Source organism: Paroedura picta, chromosome 3 (genome assembly GCF_049243985.1).
Source record: "Paroedura picta isolate Pp20150507F chromosome 3, Ppicta_v3.0, whole genome shotgun sequence".
Lineage (NCBI taxonomy): Eukaryota > Metazoa > Chordata > Lepidosauria > Squamata > Gekkonidae > Paroedura > Paroedura picta.
This window is the reverse complement of record NC_135371.1, coordinates 177,023,816-177,043,007: the sequence shown is the minus strand read 5'-3', so window position 1 is coordinate 177,043,007 and position 19,192 is coordinate 177,023,816. Positions and strand designations below refer to the sequence as shown.

Below are 19,192 nucleotides of genomic sequence, written 5' to 3'. Positions count from 1 at the left end.
CACAGGCGGGGGCGGGGGGGGGGCTTACAGGCCACCCTCCAAGCATCCCTTTATTTCAGGGGAACTGCTCTGCGTGGTCTGTAATTCTGGGGGCTCTCCAGGTCCCTCGGTCTGGGTGAAAGGCCCACCCTAAGGACGAAGTGGAAATTCTCATATACTCCCACCCACCCACCCACCCGGCCGGCCGCCTGCCCCCTCTGTGCTGTTTGTGGGGAGCTTGCAGTTAACCCCCCCCCCCAACCAGTAAGTGCACCTCCCCTTCTCCAAAACCCTCAGGAGGAGCATCTTGTGTTGCGGGGGGGGGGGGGGGCTGGCCAGGCCAGGCCACCCTCCTGTTCCCCATCCAGGTTGGGAGTGGGCAGAAAAACAGGCGGCAACAAACAGACAGTGTTTCGGCCTGATAAGGAACCTGCACGGGGTTGTTTATTCCAAGTCCCTCGCCCTGCTCGAAAACATCCAACACCGCTTGCTCACTGAAGTCACGGCCGCTTATCTGATCCTTCCCACCATTTGGCTGTTATTCGGCTTTTACCCTTTTGAAAAATGCTGCTGCGTCCCCCCCCCCCCTGACCCCACCCCCGCCCGGGTGACGGGTTTGCATGTGGTGGACCGAACCACAGGAGTAGAACCCTGCTGGGTCAGGCCAGGGAGGGTCCCTCCAGTCCAGCCTCCCGTCTCACCCAGGGGCCAGCCTGTTCCTCTGCAGGGCCAGCCACAGGGCAGAGAGGCCGAGGCCTTCCCCTGAGAAGACCCTCAGAAGAGCCCTGCTGGGTCAGGCCAGGGAGGGTCCCTCCAGTCCAGCCTCCCGTCTCCCCCAGGGGCCAGCCAGTTCCTCTGCCGGGCCAGCCACAGGGCAGAGAGGCCGAGGCCTTCCCCTGAGAAGACCTTCAGAAGAGCCCTGCTGGGTCAGGCCAGGGAGGGCCCCTCCAGTCCAGCCTCCCGTCTCCCCAAGGGGCCAGCCTGTTCCTCTGCAGGGCCAGCCACAGGGCAGGGAGGCCGAGGCCTTCCCCTGAGAAGACCCTCAGAAGAGCCCTGCTGGGTTGAGGCCAGGGAGGGTCCCTCCAGTCCAGCCTCCCGTCTCACTCAGGGGCCAGCCAGTTCCTCTGCAGGGCCAGCCACAGGGCAGAGAGGCCGAGGCCTTCCCCTGAGAAGACCCTCAGAAGAGCCCTGCTGGGTCAGGCCAGGGAGGGTCCCTCCACTCCAGCCTCCCGTCTCACCCAGGGGCCAGCCAGTTCCTCTGCAGGGCCAGCCACAGGGCAGAGGGGCCGAGGCCTTCCCCTGAGAAGACCCTCAGAAGAGCCCTGCTGGGTCAGGCCAGGGAGGGTCCCTCCAGTCCAGCCTCCCATCTCACCCAGGGGCCAGCCAGTTCCTCTGCAGGGCCAGCCACAGGGCAGAGAGGCCAAGGCCTTCCCCTGAGAAGACCCTCAGAAGAGCCCTGCTGGGTCAGGCCAGGGAGGGTCCCTCCAGTCCAGCCTCCCGTCTCACCCAGGGGCCAGCCTGTTCTTCTGCAGGGCCAGCCACAGAGCAGAGAGGCCGAGGCCTTCCCCTGAGAAGACCCTCAGAAGAGCCCTGCTGGGTCAGGCCAGGGAGGGTCCCTCCAGTCCAGCCTCCCGTCTCCCCCAGGGGCCAGCCAGTTCCTCTGCCGGGCCAGCCACAGGGCAGAGAGGCCGAGGCCTTCCCCTGAGAAGACCTTCAGAAGAGCCCTGCTGGGTCAGGCCAGGGAGGGCCCCTCCAGTCCAGCCTCCCGTCTCCCCAAGGGGCCAGCCTGTTCCTCTGCAGGGCCAGCCACAGGGCAGGGAGGCCGAGGCCTTCCCCTGAGAAGACCCTCAGAAGAGCCCTGCTGGGTTGAGGCCAGGGAGGGTCCCTCCAGTCCAGCCTCCCGTCTCACTCAGGGGCCAGCCAGTTCCTCTGCAGGGCCAGCCACAGGGCAGAGAGGCCGAGGCCTTCCCCTGAGAAGACCCTCAGAAGAGCCCTGCTGGGTCAGGCCAGGGAGGGTCCCTCCACTCCAGCCTCCCGTCTCACCCAGGGGCCAGCCAGTTCCTCTGCAGGGCCAGCCACAGGGCAGAGGGGCCGAGGCCTTCCCCTGAGAAGACCCTCAGAAGAGCCCTGCTGGGTCAGGCCAGGGAGGGTCCCTCCAGTCCAGCCTCCCATCTCACCCAGGGGCCAGCCAGTTCCTCTGCAGGGCCAGCCACAGGGCAGAGAGGCCAAGGCCTTCCCCTGAGAAGACCCTCAGAAGAGCCCTGCTGGGTCAGGCCAGGGAGGGTCCCTCCAGTCCAGCCTCCCGTCTCACCCAGGGGCCAGCCTGTTCTTCTGCAGGGCCAGCCACAGAGCAGAGAGGCCGAGGCCTTCCCCTGAGAAGACCCTCAGAAGAGCCCTGCTGGGTCAGGCCAGGGAGGGTCCCTCCAGTCCAGCCTCCCGTCTCCCCCAGGGGCCAGCCAGTTCCTCTGCAGGGCCAGCCACAGGGCAGGGAGGCCGAGGCCTTCCCCTGAGAAGACCCTCAGAAGAGCCCTGGTGGGTCAGGCCAGGGAGGGTCCCTCCAGTCCAGCCTCCCGTCTCACCCAGGGGCCAGCCAGTTCCTCTGCAGGGCCAGCCACAGGGCAGAGAGGCCAAGGCCTTCCCCTGAGAAGACCCTCAGAAGAGCCCTGCTGGGTCAGGCCAGGGAGGCTCCGTCCAGTCCAGCCTCCTGTCTCCCACAGAGACCAACCAGTTCCTCTGGAGGACCAAGAACATGGCAGAGAAGCCAAGGCCCTGATAACAGAGCCCTGCTAGACCAGACCAGTGAGGGTCCATCTAGTGCAGCATCCTGTCTTCTCATACAGTGACCAACCGATTCCTCTGGGGGTTCAGTGACCGGGCACAGAGGCCGAGGCCTTCCCCAGATCTCTCGGTGTGTGTGTGTGTGTGGGGGGGGGCTCTCTTTACTTGATGACCCTGGACTGTGGCCTTCAAGGGTGCTGCCCATCGTCTAGACTCCCAGGTCCCCAGGAGGGGGCTGAAGAAGGTTGAAAAGCACCCTCCCCCCCCCCACCCCCAAGGCCTGCCCAGGCACACCACCAGGGGCATCCGTTCGCCATTCATTTATTTATAAAATGTTCCTGCTCCCGCCAGCTGGGGGCGCTTACAAAGCAAAATATGTCACAGCGGCATTCAATTCTTCAAAGGTGAAGAAACTATTAAAAATCCGGCCCGAGTAAAAAACAAGCAAAAATAATCGAGCAGCCTAAGAATGATTTTGGCCAAAGAGTCCTCAGGCTGGGAGAGTTTCGTGTTCTTTAAAACAAAAAGAACTCTGGGGAACTTTGTCCTGGCCTCTAAGTGGGGGGGGGGGGGTAGGGGATGCGGAATGAGAATCAAAAAGAGGGGCCATCACTGGCAAGCACCGGCCCCGAATTGGGCCCTGAAACAGACCCGTGTCCAGGGCAGCCTCCCAACGCCAGCAAGAGAAGAGGCACGCTCCAGCGGAAGCCTCAGGCCCCAAGGGCAGTGCACTGCAGTCATTCACACGGGAGGCAATCACAGCACGGACTGCCATGGCCAGATACCCCTCTGGGAGGGAGGACCATAGCTGGAGCCCTCAGCCACAGCTGGCGACAGGTCCTCAAGGGGGGGGGGGGCTGGTCTCCCAAGATCCAGCAACATCCCACCACCCGTGAAATTCCTGCCCAAGGGAGACTCCCCCCTCCCTGGCGCAAGTGACTTTGTCTCCCTCTTGTGGAGCCATGGGGAAAGCGGCATGCCTTGGCAAGGGGTCTGAGCAATCGGACGCTGCCTCCAAAGGCCATCTCCCCCCCCCCCCCCCGCAGGTGGCCGGAGCCCGGGAGCTCTGCTAGGAACGGCTGGCTGAGGGCTCCAGGGCGGGGTGGTCATGGGGGAGAGGGGGACCATGGGGAGCAACCCGAGGCCTGCAGGGGGGGCTGGCTCTGGAACACGAAGAGGCGACGGCCCCCGAAGGAGCAGGGAGAGGCGTGGGGCTCCCAGGGTGGGGCGTGGGGGTGCTGGGGTGGGTGGCCCGGCCCCCGGGAAGGGCAGCTTCTTCCTCATGGCACAGCAGGAAGTCCCACGGGCGGGCAGGGTTCATGGCGTAGAAGGCGTTGGCACTGCTCGGGATCAGCAGCTCTGGAGGGGAGAAAGAGCACGGTGAGGGATCCTGATGACACCCTGGTGGTCCCCCCTCCCCCGCTGCCCCCCCCCACCCGAGGCCTCACCTTGGCCATCCCCCAGACGCTGCAGGAGCCGGTAGTTGTGGGGGGACGCCTCCCCCAGGTTGTGCTTACGCAGGGCACGCCTCACCACAGCTGCCGTCTTGTCCTGGCTGGTTATCTGTAGGGATCAGAGACCCCCCACCCATCCCCCCAAGAGTCACAGCAGTGGATGCCTGGGGAGGGAGGGAGGGGGGAGGGAGGGGGGAGCACAACCCCTGCAAAACAGTCACTCCCTTCGCCTCCAAGTGCCTGGGGGGGCTCCCCCTCCTCAATCTCCCCTCGCTCGTGATGGGATCCCCTTTTCCAGAGGTCACAGCCCAGCGCTGGGGGGGCTGCTGCCGGTGGGCTCCGGATGTCTTCAGCCTCCCTGGAGCCTCAGCTCCCCCCAGCCCTCTTCCCCCTGTGACCTGCCCAAAAGACGCCGCCTGTCCTCCAGGCCCCCCTCGTCTCTGCCCCTACCTTGCCCCAGGCCGCCCGTCTAGCCCTGTCTCCTCTGAGCTGGGAAGTGAAGCCGGGCTGTCCCTGGTCATCCCGGGATGCGAAACCAGCCAGGAAGTGCAGGGTTGCTACGCAGAGGCAGGCCAGAGAAGAAGCCACCTCTGCAGGTCACCTCCTGAGGGGCTGCTCCTTGAACGGGCGGAGTTTTTCGGCTCCTACCTGCCTACCCCCATGAGGGCAGCCCCGTCTGCCCCACACTCGGCCGCTTCTTGGAACCTGTCTGTGGCTGGGGCAGGTTTGGGCCAGCTCACCACGATGCTGCGGTAGAGGTTGCCGTGTCCCTGGTCCAGGCTGACCCGGATGATGCGAGACTCCGTCCGGCTCTGCTTGGAGGGTAGAAGTGGTGGGGCAGACTCCGGCGCAGGGGAGGGGCTTGGGGGACGGGTGAGCTGGCTCTGGCGGGGCAGCCCGAGAGGAGCTGGGCGGGGGCAGCCCTCTCCTCCGCCTTCCAACGGAGAGGCCTGTGGGAAGAGAGACCCCACAGGGGCCAGGAGCTGAGCATCCCAAATCCAAAGACCCAGCAGACCTCGGATCGGGCACCATGAAAGCCAAACCAACCCGCCCACCTGGAACAGAAGCCGGCCGCGTCACACATCCAGGACCGGTCACTATCCTGCGGACGGATGTCTGAGCCACAAAGGCTCCAGGTGGGGTGGGAGGAGCTGGGCTTTGTTCCCCAGCCCCACCTGGGAGCCCTGCCAGCTGATCTGCGCCCCAGGTGCAAGCCCCCCCCCCCCATGGGCCAATGACTGAGAGGCTGGCCACCTCTGGCTGGGGAAGGCCCTGGAGATTTGGGCGGGTGGGGGGGAATTTGGGGAGGGGAGAATGTCCACCTTCCAAAGCAGCCATGTCCTCCTGCCCCCTTGCTGTGCCTTCCAGCCAAAAGCAGCCTGCCCCAGAAAGGAAACCGGACCCTGGCACACAGCCACAACAGGGGCAGCACTTGCCTCAGGACTGCGGCTCCTTCGAGGAGGGGCAACGACCAACAACAGCCCAGCGCCCGGGGACTTGGTGGGTAAACCGGACCAAAGGAGAACTAATCTGGAGCCCAGTCAAGCCCCAGCCAGGACCAACCAAGTTTTATTCCTGGCAGAGGCTGTGGGGTACGTGCCTCTCAAGCGGCACCCCGGTGGGTGGTCTTCAAGGTGCCCACCTGGACCCCCAACACGGCTCTCTCGCTTCAGACCAACCTGGCCGCCCCCCTGGACAAGGAGACCTGGGAGGACCTCGGACCCTCTCTTGGGTTCGTGCCCCCCTGGCCATCCTGGGTGCTCCTTGCCCAAATCCCCCCCCCAACCCCGGGCCCAGGCGTCTCCCAGCAGCCTACCTTGCCAGGGGGCACTTCCCAGGTGGGACAGCAGGATAGGCCAAGCCCTTCCCCTGAGGGGAGGCTGCCGAAGGAACCAGGCAGGGAGGCTCCAGCTCTGGCTGGGCTGGGCAGGGTGGCTGGGGCGTCGGAGCCCAGGAGAAGGCTGCAGGAAGCGATGGGGAGACATTTTGAGGTTGGCTCTGCCACCTGCAGCAGCCGGGCCAGGCACTCAGAAGCAGAACGCCAGGGTGCCCCTCAGCAGTCTGCTGGGCCCAAGGGGGCCGGGGTTCCTCGGCTGCTTCCCCCGGAGGATTCAGACTGAGCTCAGGGGAGGGGGGAGGGAGGGGGTGCCGGAGGTCTCAGGCTGGGGTCTTGCTGCCTGTCCTTCCTAAAAGCCACCTGAGGCAGAGGAGGAAGGCCTCTCTTCCCATGGGCATCTGCCCGAAGCGCATCTCTCAGGGCCTGGGGGCTGGGATCCAGCCTGCCCTTCCTGGCTCTGGTGGGGGGCAGGGAGTGCTGGGCGAAACGAGCAGGGATGCTTCTTTGGAGCCTGGCAGGGGGGACCGCTGGTGCCGAGCGAGTGGGAGAAGGAAGAGCAGCAGCAGAATCAGCCCGAAGGGGGCCTCCCCCCACCCCCACCCCCACCCCCACCCTCTGGGCCGGACGTACGTGCTGAAGCGCTTGGTGAGGCTGCGGTGGAGCTTGGGGGAGTTGGGGCAGGAGCTGGCGGGCGGCTCAATCATGCGGGAGATCCGGTCGCTGCAAGGCAGAGCAAAGGCAGTGGGCAAGCAGGCCTGCCCGTGGGCATCTCACGTGGGCATCTCTGCCTCTCCGAAAGCTGGCACAGGGAGCCTCCTCCTCCTCCTCCCCCTCCACTGGCTCTGCAGGGAATCCGGAGGGAGAACTCCCCTTGGGAGGTTCTGGGGAGCCAGCAGAGGCGCTTGGAGAAGAAGGCGCCACCCCCCCCCACAAGTGTTGGCCACAGCGCATGCCAGGCAAGAGCCACGTAGAGGCCCCCTTTTGGCCTGCCCTCGTCTGCCTTGGGGGGGGGGGTCTGCCAGCCAGGGCCAACCCTGCTCAGCTCCCAAGCACTGGCTCCACTGGAATGCTGATGGTTGCCAACTCCTGGAAGTGCGGGGCTGGAGCCTGCAGAAGGGCCTCTGCTGAGCACACAGTCTCCTCGCCAAAGCAGCCCCCCCCCGCCCCCGGGGAGCTGCTCTGCATTGTCTGGGCATCAGTGGTAACTATGGGAGATCTCCAGGCCTCACCTGGAGGTTGGCAGCCCTAGCAACTCAACGGCTACCCCAGATGGCAAATCCTGGTGTGCTGGTGGGGAGGCAGCCCCCCAATCTTCTTGGGGGTGTTTGGGGGAGAGGGGTCACCTCCCCAGAGCAAACCTCCACCTCGGGATCTCCAGCTGAGCTCAGCCCAGGAGGATTCTCCAAGAACTGCCCCCTCCCGCCCCCCCCCCCCGTGCCTACCTCTGCTCCTCCGACAGCCTCTGTTGCCCCTGAAAGGCCATGCGGAAGGAGGGGTTCGGGGAAAGGCTGTACCCCCGACAGGACTCCTGCAGCTGGCGGATCACAGCCAGGCTCTCTGCTTCCTGAGGACAGACAGGCAGGCAGGCAGGAGGGGAGGGGAGGGGACGGCCAACTGCAGAGGCCCTGGAGACCCACGCTCTGGAGACTCCTTGGCCCGCGCCCAGAGTGGGACACAGGCCAGAGAGCCCCCGGCAGCCTCCCCCACCCCCCAGTCCCCAGTCCACTTACCTTCCGCCTCTTCTCAAAGTTAATGAGGCCGCCCTGGAGCAGAGAGGAAGGACACCATGAGCCATGCAGCCTGGGACCCCCCCACCCACCCCCCCGTGCCTCAGAGCCCCAGGGAGGGAGGGAGGGAGGGAGGGAGGGAAGAGGAGGATGTGGATTGGGGGGGGGCAGGGGGTCACATCTGGAGTTGAGGCGGGCCACCCTGGGGGAGGAGAGAGTGATGATTCCATGGCTGGTGATTTGGGAGCTGGTGGGTGCTCAGGACCTCCTGGGGGTAGAGAGAGAGACACTTCATCCTCCTGAGGCAGAAGGGAAGCCTGGGCCACCTTCAGTCCCAGGATCGGCCCCCACCTCCCCGGGCTGCAGGGACACACAAGACGAGACCCCCGGAAGCGAGAGGAACCGCTGGCCCGTGGCTAGAGGGGCCAACCACATCCTCGGCCCGTTCTGATGAAAGCTCTTTGGCACAGTTTCCTGCTGCAGCCCTCAGGAAGGGTTCCCTGGACAGACAGGGACTGCCACGGCCAAGTGAAAGCCTGGAAGACACAGGGAGCCTCCAGCAGCAGGTGCAGTGCAGCTGGGAGTGAATCTAAGATGCTCATTGGGCCACTGGGGCAGCAGGGAAGGGGCAGCAGGGGACAGCAAGTACACCCGAGGGGGCTCCTCAACTGGGTCAGGAGAGACAGGCTCCGCTTCCTCCCCAGAATGCTCACCTCCACGAGATCTGGGAGGGCCGTGTCCAGCATAATCAGGTCGGTCAGGAAGGTGCCCAGATAGGGCACGGTAGGAGGCTGCAAAAGATCACGACAGTGTTGTCTCCTTCCACTCCCTGGGCCTGCTCCCCATAGAAATCAAACATGCTGAACAATTGTGTGTGTGTGTGTGGGGGGGGGGGGCACTGACAGAAGACATGGAGGTGGACAACCAGGACAGGAAAGAGTTTTGACGTAGCCTCTGTGAAGGTGAGAAAAGAGGCAGGTGCACACCTGGCCAGAGCCACAAGGCACTCAAAACCCTCCAAAGGGCCGCATAAGTGGCTTCACCTCCCCCCTCCCACGCACACCATAAAGGCCAGGCTGCAGGGTCCTCCTCTCCTTGGAGAAGCCCACAGCAAGCAAGCTGGATGGCGGAAGACCCCTGCCCCTCAGGGACACAGGGAAGGGGCAGACCACCCCCTCGGGCAGTGGGTCTTACCAGTGGCCGACCTTGGGGGTTCAGCTCCGGAGAGGTCCCGGCTGGTGCCTGGGACGGGCTGCAGCCATCCCTGGGGCTCAAAGGGCCTCCATCCTGCCGGAGAGACCCAGGCGGGTTGGCATGGCCAAGGACAGAGACCCACCAGGACTCCTCTCTCTGGGCTGCCAGCAGCCATCTTGACAGGTGCCAGCCCCTCCCCCTCCTGGCACTGCGGCGGGGGCACCGGGTTGGAGAAGGCTGTGCCCAGGCTCCCTTTGTGCTTCAAGCCCCTGGCTAAGGAACATTCCCCTTGGCGAAACGCTGCCCCGATGCTGCTCAGAGCCCTCCCCCCCACACCCTGGCCCACCCAGCTGGGCTACCTGCAGCAGGATTTCCCGGCAGTTCAAGTGATTGTGGTCCTCAGAGAAGATCTCGGAGAGCTTGTGGAAGGAGCTCCGGGCGGCCCTGGGGGTAGGTGGGACTTGGTGGGTGGAACAGCCTGACCCACGGCCGGCCCCATGTCCTCCCATCCCTCGGGAAACGCCAGCTCTGGCTGGCACGAGCTTGCCCGCGTTGGGGTTGGAGGTCTCCTCCAGCCCTGGGACCATCCCCAAAGAAGACCCTCGCCACAAGGGACACAAACCAGGCAGAGCCTTTCCCACCGCTGCCCCCTCCTCCTCCAGCTCCCTCCGGCTCACCTGTTGACTGCTGCCCAGGTGCGTTTCAGCCGATAGATGGGGTTGGATTGCAGAGCGGAAAGGATGGCGTACAGCGAGGAGAAGTTCCGCCAGCTGCGGCAGTGCTGGGGTTCAATGGCGGCCCAGGTGGGGGGTGGGGGGCACAAAGAGCTTTAGTGGGGAGGTCAAGATCCCCAGAAAGGCTCCAAGGCAGGGGTAGTCAAACTGCGGCCCTCCAGATGTCCATGGACTACAATTCCCAGAAGCCCCTGCCAGCGAATGCTCCTGGGAATTGTAGTCCATGGACATCTGGAGGGCCGCAGTTTGACTACCCCTGCTCCAAGGCCTCAGGGACAATCAAGATTAACAGGCTGAAAGTACTGCTGCAAACCGGGATCCCTTTGACTGGTATCTTAATAATTTTTACTAATTTTAATGGGTGAGCACTGCATAAAGGGAAAGTTTTTCATAATTCTGAGGCAATACTATGACAGAATCTAAACACATGACCCTACTGGAAAGGCACTTATTTATTTATTGATAATTATATTTGCATACTGCCACTCACAAATGTTTTGTTGTGGTTTACAGAAGTCCATAAAATGCAATGAAATCCTCTAATGATACCCTTAACAAGAGAACAATAAAACATCTAACAATAAAAACAAGATGGCGAACAAGAAGCTATAGTGAAGCCTTGGCTTTATATGAATTTATTATCAAGTATCAGAGTCCCTTAATGAAGAGTCCCTCATTGCAATACCTGCACTAATAAGGGAGCAGCCCATTGAAATTTTGGGCAGCCTTTGGAGGAGAGCCAATGACTGGAAGCTGGACATCTCCTTTCATTAAGTGTCTCTGATACTTTGCAGCTCTTGCCTGGGAGCTTTTATTGGCTGCTGAATGTCTTTCATTGGTCTTAAGAACTGGTGTGGGTTAAAACCAGACCTTTGAAGGCCCCTACAAGGGCCCCTACAAGGGCCAAAACACATTTGCACAGTGCATATCATGCTGGTTTGCAATGGTCTATGGGTATATGTTTTTAATTCCTAAACATTTTTTTAAATGTGCGCAATAAGAACAATATAATTTTAAGAATAGTACAGACAGTCAACCTTTGAAGGGCCTGTTACTAGTTGGGTTTTTATGGTTCCAGTTCTGTCCCCTCTCCCTTTTTTGGTTTTTGTCCTGTCTGGCTGCCTGCAGTGGGGACGGGGAGGGGGGCAGCAGGGGGGCTCACCTTCTCTGGAGTGCAACAGTTTGCACTGATGATGATGATTGGGGGGGGGGGCAGAAAGGTGGGGGGCAAATTTTGCATAAATACAGAAAGTGCATCAAACCAGCTTTTGAAAACATATACAACCATAAACACAAATTTATTCCCCCCCCCTCCCCGCCACCAACTTCCCTCAAAGTGCAACTGGGGAGTCCTCCAGGCTACAGAGATCTGTTCTGCTGGAGAGAAAATGGCTGTTCTGGGAGGCGGAATATGGGGCACTAGACCCCATGGATCCCCCCCTCCTCAGGCTCCCCCCACCCAATTTCCATGTCCTTCCCAGCACTACGCTGGCAGCTATAAGTGCAATGCATCATTTCAGACAAGTCAGAAGGAGAGAATGCGAAGAGGAACCCCTGAAGGTGCTGCCCCCCACCTCCTGCTTCACCCACCCTCCTCTTCAGCTGACCACTGAGGACCCCCCTCTCCCCCCCCCCGCACCTTTCCTCATGCTCACCTGGGCAATGTCGATCCATTTCTCTAGCAGGTGGGCGCGCTGGGGAACCCGCAAGGTCAGATCTTCCAGCAGGGAGGTGACCACACAGCTGGCGACGGCGTTGAACTGAGACACCGTGGCCCGGACGCTGGGTGCCTCGTGCTGCTTGTCCTTCTTGTCCCGCTGAGACCACACGCAGCCCAGGCAGTGGAAGGGGCGCACCGCCTGGAACAGCTCCTGGGGAGGCAGAGAGGGAGGGAGGCAGGGAGGGAGAACAACTCCACTGGAAGGAATGGCACTGCTTGGAGGAAACACACACACACACAAACACACAGACTGTGGCCTGGGACTCCCATAATGTCCTCCATGCAACAGACTTTAGGACAAGATCTGCCCCCAACGGTTTCTGGCTCCCTGCTCCCCTCCCCCATTTCTCCAGTGGGTACTCACTGCATCCATGAGGGTCAGCTGCTCAGCCACTTCCTCCACTGCAAAGGACAGCAGAGCTGGGAATGCCTTGCCAGCTCGAAGCCCAGCCACCTCCGACAGGACCTGGGGCAGCCCCACCCCAGGGGTCTCTGCACCTGCTGGGCGGCAAGATAAGATCACGCCTGGGTCAAGGTGGAAGCCACACCTAGAATCATAGCGTTGGGAGGGACCTCCAGGATCATCTAGGCAGGACACTCACAACCCTCTCGCTCATCCACTGTCACCTGCCACCCCCTTGAGCCTTCACAGAATCACCCTATAGGGGAAGGCAGGCAAGAGGCAGGTGGTCTTGGAAGCAGCTCCTGGCCTTCCACGAGGCATGGCCCCATCAAGTACCAGAAGATCAGAAGAGCCCTGCTGGGTCAGACCACTGATGGTCCTTCTAGTCCAGCCTCCCCTCTCACCTGGTGGCCAACCAAATCCTCTGCAGGGACAACAACAGGGCAGAGAGGCCGAGGCCTTCATAAGAACCTCCAGTTGTGGCCACAGCCTGCTCTGTGGACTGAGAGAAACGGCCTCTTGGCCCCATCAGCAATATTGTCCCCCACCCTAGTCAGCCTGGTCAGCTACGGGGGCTTCTCACAGGTTCTCTGGGCAATTCTGAAACCCGCATGCCAATGCATTTCAGACACAAGTGGTAGGATCCTGGACTGTGCCACTGCTGAGGGCATGGGGGGGGGGGGTCATATTTTGCAACTACTCCCAGCATGCAGTAAAGCATGCTGAAGCACATCCAAGAGAAAGACACTGCATCTTCTTCTTCCTGAAACCCTAGTTTACTACCTGCAAGGAGCTTTGGGCATAGAGGAGGACGACCCCCATATCCTGCGCATTCCTCATAATGGGTAGAGCAGCTTTCATTTGGTCCAAGTGTAGCATGTGAGCAAAATCCTTAAGGAAGTGAGGTGTTCCCCGAAGGGAAAAAAGGAAGATGTTCTTTACTAGCAGTGCTTTAGGATGCTTAGGGCTGATCCTGCGTTGAGCAGGGGGTTGGACTAGATGGCCTGTGTGGCCCCTTCCAACTCTATGATTCTATGATTCTATGAATAGGCTGCCTAAGGAGGTGGTGAGCTCCCCCTCACTGGCAGTCTTCAAGCAGAGGTTGGATACACACTTTTCTTGGATGCTTTAGGATGCTCTGGGCTGATCCTGCGTTGAGCAGGGGGTTGGACTAGATGGCCTGCATGGCCCCTTCCCACTCTAGGATTCTAGGAGTCTAGTTCAGCAGTGGAAGGGGCTGCCTGAGGAGGTGGGGAGCTCCCCCTCACTGGCCATCTTCAAGCAGCGGCTGGACATATCCTTCTCCTGGATGCTGGAGGCTGATCCTGCGTTGAGCAGGGGGTTGGACTAGATGGCCTGTATGGCCCCTTCCCACTCTAGGATTCTAGGAGTCTAGTTCAGCAGTGGAAGGGGCTGCCTGAGGAGGTGGGGAGCTCCCCCTCGCTGGCCATCTTCAAGCAGCGGCTGGACAGATCCTTCTCCTGGATGCTGGAGGCTGACCCTGCACTGAGCAGGGGGTGGGACTAGATGGCCTCCATGGCCCCTTCCCACTCTAGGATTGTAGGAGTCTAGTTCAGCAGTGGAAGGGGCCGCCTCAGGAGGTGGGGGCTCCCCTCACTGGCTGGGCAGATCCTTCTCCTGGATGCTTTAGGCTGACCCTGCACTGAGCAGGGGGTGGGACTAGATGGCCTTCATGGCCCCTTCCCACTCCAGGAGTCAGTGAGTCTAGTTCAGCAGTGGAAGGGGCTGCCTGAGGAGGTGGGGAGCTCCCCCTTGCTGGCCATCTTCAAGCAGCGGCTGGACAGATCCTTCTCCTGGATGCTTAGGGCTGATCCTGCGTTGAGCAGGGGGTGGGACTAGATGGCCTGCATGGCCCCTTCCCACTCTAGGATTCTAGCATCAGAAAAGCAGGCGGATCCAGCGGTAGGAAAGAGCCCCGCTGACCCGTCTTGTGCTCTCTGCTGGGCTTGCCCAGTCAACTCATGAGGGGCGGTGAGGCAGATGCCGGGCGTGGGCTGGCAGGGGCTCTCCCAGGCTCCCTGCACCTCTGAAGAAGAGGGAAAGCACAACCTCCCCCCCCCCCCCCGGGCAGACAGACGGATGCTTCCTCCTGCTGAGCCAGACCCCCTGCCGGGTCCCTCAAGGGCAGCAGCACGGTCCGGCAGCAGGTCCCCAGGGTCTCTGGAAGGAACTTCCCCCTCCTCCTGCTCCTTGAAGGGGATGGGCCCGGGGCCTTCCTGCGTGCCCCGCTGAGGCTGTACACTGCCCCAGAGCCATGCCCATCCTGCCACGCAAGTCACCAGAGCTGGGCTCTTCAAGGACACCCTCGGGAAGGCGGGGAGGCAGAGGCTGCTCCAGGGTCCCTACTTGGAGCAAGGAAGCCCCTGAGCTCTGTTGGGGGCTGCCTCCCTCCCTCCCTCCCTCATGCCCAGCTGGACAGCCTGAGGGCCAGAGCCTCGGCCTCTCTACATGTCGTGGGGCCCAAGGCAGGACAGGAAATGGGCAGGGATGACCAAAGAGGTCTCTTACTGTCTGACTCGGCTGCATCTCTTCCACCACAGGCCTGCTCCTCCTCCTCCTCCTCCTGCTTTCTGAGGGCTTGTAGGAGACCCTCTGCCAGGGCGCATGTTGGGGCTCTTGGAGCTACCTGGTGCAGGAAGGACAGGGCTCTCTGCAGGGAGGGGTGCTCCGGGGGCTCCCAGAAATCCTCAGCGTGGCCCTGCAGCCAGAGCTCCAGCACAGGCAGCACTGCCCTGCCGCCAGAAGAGAAACCCACTCTCAGTGGGGCAGGGACAGCCCTGGCGGCCCCTGTTCCCTTTCCCCGCCCCCTGGCCTGGCTGTCCTTCCCTCCACCGTCAGTGCCTGCCCTCCGCCCAGCCAGAGCCTTCCCTGCCCCTGCAGCATCTGGTCTGTCGCCAGGCCTCCTTGTGGGTTCCCCACACTGCCGCTGGCCGAGAGAGAGCACGCTCTGTGGGGCGGTCTGGGGGCCCTGGACACCGCTCCCCAGGGGCCCACGAACCCTGACAGGGCCGTTTGCTGGCTGCTTCCCCCCAGGCCTCTCGCTCGGGATGGCCCGCCCCCTCCCCTCGGCCCTCCCCTCGCCCAGCACCTTACGGGTCGGGCCACAGGGGCAGCAGCAGGTCCAGCACCTGTTCCCGGGTGGCGAAGGCCGGATAGGTGGCCAGGAAGCTGGAGACGTAGGCCCGGTCGCCTTCTGCCCCGGAGGCCGGCAGCCAGCGCACCAAGGCCGGGAGGGTGGCCGCTCGGAGCACCCGCCTCTTGCAGGTGCGGTAGTGGACGAAGGGGCACCCCGGCAGGGTGGGGTCCACCTGGCAGGAGGAGAAGGAGCGCAGAGGAGGAGGCGGCGGGGTCACAGAGGAGACTGGCCTGCATTTGAAAATTCACCCGGAGGGATGCCGCAGCCTCCCTTTATGGAGCCCATTTTCATCCCACGCCAATGGCCAGCCTACCGGGCACCCTCCTCCACGAGCCAGGGAGCCTCTGTAAGTGAGGAGCACAAAGCCTAAGGAAGCCGAATGCCAGGGAAGCTGCCTTGGCTCCTTGGCACGGGCTCTGCTTGGCATACGAGAGCTCCCAGGGTCGAGTCCCAGGCACTCGGTTGAGACCAGGCTAGGAAGAGCGGGTCCCTCCCGGCACAGGCCGGACGTCAGCAGAAGATCCTCCCCCACTGGGCATGGCTGCAGCCATGGCTGCGATTATAGGGTGTGGATGGGCCAGAGGGGTGGGGGGTTCATAGAGTATGGTTTTTGCCACCAGTATGGCTTTATGGTTTTGTCTGTATTTTAGCCGGCAGAGTCCGGGAGTGGCAGCTAATAAATTAACAATTAATAAATAAATCTCCAGTTACAAGAAGCCGTTATTTGTCATTTATTTATCCCTCTACTGCATTGTGTGAGCCTTTTGGAGCGGGTTTGCTTTTGCTGGCTGCCCCTGCTTCACAGCCCTGGGCCAGTTGGGGGGGGGGGTGGCCCCCTAACCCACATGATCCACCGGGACTGGGCTTTGCCGGACGGTGGGTGATGGGAAAGACCCTTTTCTGCCGGAGGCTCTGGAGATCTGCTGCCGGTCTGGGCAGGCCATGCTGGCTTCGGGGGGGCCCAGGGTCTCCTTCAGCTGAGCAGGGTACCATTTGCAAAACCAGATAATTATGCTGAGTGACAGACCCAGGTACAACCCCCTGCCCCCCCCCCCAGCCCTTGTTTGGGCCGACTCCGGCTGCTCACCAAGGGGCCAGATCTGTGGCATCGCGGAAAAGAAGAGAGGGGACTGGAAGGGAGGGCGGCAGCTTGTAGTTTTATAGCAGCTGGGAGGGGGGGGGAGGAAGAAGAAGACAAACTCCAAGGCATGCCCCGCCTCCATTTTATCCTTCCAACAGCCCTCTGAGGTGGGTCCGGCAGGTGGGTCCCAAGCCCATCCTGAGAGCTTCCAGGGCAAAGCAGGAGTATGAACCCCAGGTGGCCAGACCTACCGACCCACAGCAGTGACACGGAGCGCAAACGCACTCAGGGTTGCTCTCGCTGCCCCTCGCTGCCCCTGGGCCGGCCTCTTTGAAAGCACAGCCATTGCACAAGCAGTGCCGGTTTTGTTCTGGATGTTCACACTGTGTTCTCCCCCCCCCCCCCACATCAAGACCCAGCACCCCAAAGATGGCGAGAAAGAGGGGAGCGCCTTGGGGCCCGCAATCCCGTACCCAGCAGGAGGATCCTGCTGCAGCCTCCAGCTTGGCTTTCACACGCTGAAGGATGACGCTGTAGACGGCCCCCTCTTCCACCTCCTCACCCCACTGCTGCAGGGGCGTCTGGGGAGAAGCAGAGAAGACCCAGGACAGGTGTGAGAGGGAGGGCAGGGCAGGGCAGGGCAGGGCAGGGCAGGGCAGGGCAGGGCAGGGCAGGGCAGGGCAGGGCAGGGCAGGGCTGCCTCAGGTCCCTGCAGGCCAAGAGCCTGAGGGGGAAGGGATTTTTTTCGAGGGGGGAACAGGCCTTGCGACAGGCACAGGTGAGAGTGGAAGACCGGGGTTGCCCCCCCCCCAGCTCCCCCCAGCCATGTGTCTCCCACCTTCTGGGGGCCTTTGGCCTGGGGTCTCCCAGCAAAGCCCCCTCCCTCCCCTTGGGCCCGCAGATTTCTTGGAAGAAGGGTCTGCTCCCAGGGAGGCCCCGATCCCTTTGCTCTCTCCAGCAGCTGATGTCAAGAGAGGTGTGCGGAGGGAGGGGGCGCACCAGGGGAGGGAGGAGGCCTGCTTTTGGCACCCTTTGTCCGGACGCTCTCGCGGGGGGGGGGGGGATGCCATTTCCGGATGGGCCGCTTGCTGTACGGATCAGCCCCCCCCCCGCCCCCCAAGTCCCCAAGAGCCTTCTCCTAGTCCGTTCTGCGCTCGGCGGACGGGGCAGGGGCCCGGGGGAAAGCCTCCGCAGCAGCAGCAGCAGCAGCAGCAGCAGCAGCAGCCGGGCATGGCCTCTGCCCCGCCCGACCCTTCCGAGGAAACCACGAGCCTGGGAGCGGGGCAGGGGGCGGCCGAGGCGTGGCGCCCTTCGGCGTCCTTCCCAGCTGAGCGGAGCCGTCGGACCGGTCGGGTGAGAGGCGGCGGGCAGGGCCAGCCCCCTCCAGGCACCCAGCGGGACCGGCCTAGCCCCACCCCCGCCCCGCCGGAGAAGGGAGGCGGCGGCCCCGGATCGCCCCGCGCCCGCCCAGGCAGACCCCAACCCGAGCCGAGCCGATCCCAGCCCAGCCGGGACGAAGCAGCCCCCCAGGCGCATCCCTGCAGCTGTCGGGGCGGACTAGCCGCAGGCTTCCCTCGCTCCCGTCGGGGAAGTCCGGCACCACGGTGGGCGGGGTCGAGGTCGGGGGCCCCCGGAATGCAGCCTGGAGAGGGGGGGGGGGAAGCTGACTCGATCTCCCCTCCCCCCCGGCCAGGAGACGGGCTCCGTCGGGCCAACCCCCCTTTCTCCGGAGGCGCCCTCCCCCGCCGCCCCCCCCCCGCGCCCTCGGCCCGCGGTACCATGGCCAGCTCGGCTTTGCCCATCCTGCCGGTCCCTTCACGGCGCTCCGACGGCGCTGGCCCCATGGCGGGGGAGGGAGGAGCTGGGGGAGGGAGGGGGCAGCGCCCGGGCGGAGGAAGAGCCGCCCCCCGCTAGGAGGGGCAGAGCGAGCCCCCCCCCCTGGACTGAGCCCCTGGGAGGGGGGGGGGACGAGCGTGCCAAGGGAAGAGAAGAGCCGCTGGAGAGGGCCCGCAGCCCCGCTGAGCAGTGCAGGGCGTGGAGGTCGCCCTCCCGAGTCCCCAAAGGCCTGGCCAGGCCAGGCGCAGCCAGGAGCCGAAGGGAGTAGGAGGGGGGATGTGTCTGTGTCGGGGGATAGACATTTCCCTTCCCTCAGCCCATTCCCCCCAGAACCAGGCCCTGGGGGGGGGGCAGAGAAGTAGCAGGGGGCCTGTGGGGGGGAGGAGGAGGGTCTTGTCAGGACACCCCATGACACAAGAACTGGATCCCCCCAACCTTCCGCTTTGCTGGCCATGCAGGCAGCTGTTTCCCTAATTCAGATTCTAAACTTCAGGGCCCAAGAAACCCCCTTGGCCAGGCCAGAGCCAGGTGCTGATGGAGGAGAGGGCCTCTCTTTGGGGCCAGCATGGACAGCCCCTTCCCAGCCACAGCCCCTTCAACAGCCCCTTCCCAGCCGCAGGAGAGCAAAAAAGAAAACTGCCCCCCCCCCACTCCACAGAATTCACTTGGCTTTGGGCAAGGTGGGGGGAGGGAAGCCTTCCTGGCAACCCTTGCTGGCCACCCCCCCCCCCCATGTCCAACTTGGGGGGAGCTTCTGGGGGGCAGGGTGAGAGCCCACAGTTCCAATGAGAGGACATCCTGGGATGCCACGCTGGGCATCCTGGCACCCACCTTCCTTAGCTGTGCCCCGTGCGACTGGGGGAGCCTGGGGGCAGTCCCTTGGAGTGGGGCCTGACTCTGCTGGGAAGGTGGGGCTGGAAAGGACTCTTGGGGGATTTGGGGTGAGTCTGCATGAAGTTGGCAGGGCAATGCCATCCACCCATCCATCCGCGCCAGGCTGACCCTGCTGAGCTCTGACAAGCTCCGTCTGGCAGGAGCCACCCTGGGGCGGGTGGGAGGCAGAGGGTGCCACGTGGGCAGAGAGACGTGGAAACTCTGCTAGCTGCCTCAGCGCCCGGCTCCCTGTTCCGTGGGCTGGATGGTTCCCCAGACGAGGGTCCCGCTGGAACGGGTGTGGTGGGTGAGGAAGCTGGGGCGGGTGGGCCTGCTCTGGCGGGCGACTCAAGCAAGGAAGGGGCCGGCAAACTCGCACCCAGAGCCTGAGCCTGCTTCCTCCTGCTTTGCCTCCTGCC

The 19,192-nt window shown here is 63.1% G+C and overlaps 1 protein-coding gene across 9 annotated transcripts; it reads right to left on the bottom strand.

The window, feature by feature from the left end:
- Nucleotides 1-3,062: 3,062 nt before the first annotated feature.
- On the bottom strand, nt 3,063-19,149 carry RGL3 (ral guanine nucleotide dissociation stimulator like 3). 9 transcript variants are annotated; one of them, XM_077329951.1, is made up of 17 exons: nt 17,843-17,956; nt 16,538-16,645; nt 14,941-15,155; nt 14,356-14,579; nt 11,788-11,924; nt 11,359-11,574; nt 9,647-9,750; nt 9,329-9,413; nt 8,970-9,062; nt 8,489-8,566; nt 7,779-7,811; nt 7,491-7,612; nt 6,679-6,768; nt 6,028-6,172; nt 4,952-5,161; nt 4,206-4,320; nt 3,063-4,116 (listed from the first exon to the last, which is right to left on the bottom strand). In XM_077329951.1, the coding sequence occupies exons 1-17, from the start codon at nt 17,906-17,908 to the stop codon at nt 3,827-3,829; spliced, it is 2,331 nt and encodes a 776-aa protein (XP_077186066.1). In that variant the 5' UTR covers nt 17,909-17,956; the 3' UTR covers nt 3,063-3,826. The 9 variants fall into 9 exon arrangements, 7 of the variants coding, with proteins under 7 accessions (XP_077186066.1, XP_077186067.1, XP_077186063.1 ...); XM_077329952.1 differs by having other exon boundaries at nt 11,788-11,921; XM_077329948.1 differs by lacking the exon at nt 16,538-16,645 and having other exon boundaries at nt 11,788-11,921; nt 14,976-15,155; nt 17,843-19,138.
- Nucleotides 19,150-19,192: the final 43 nt, after the last annotated feature.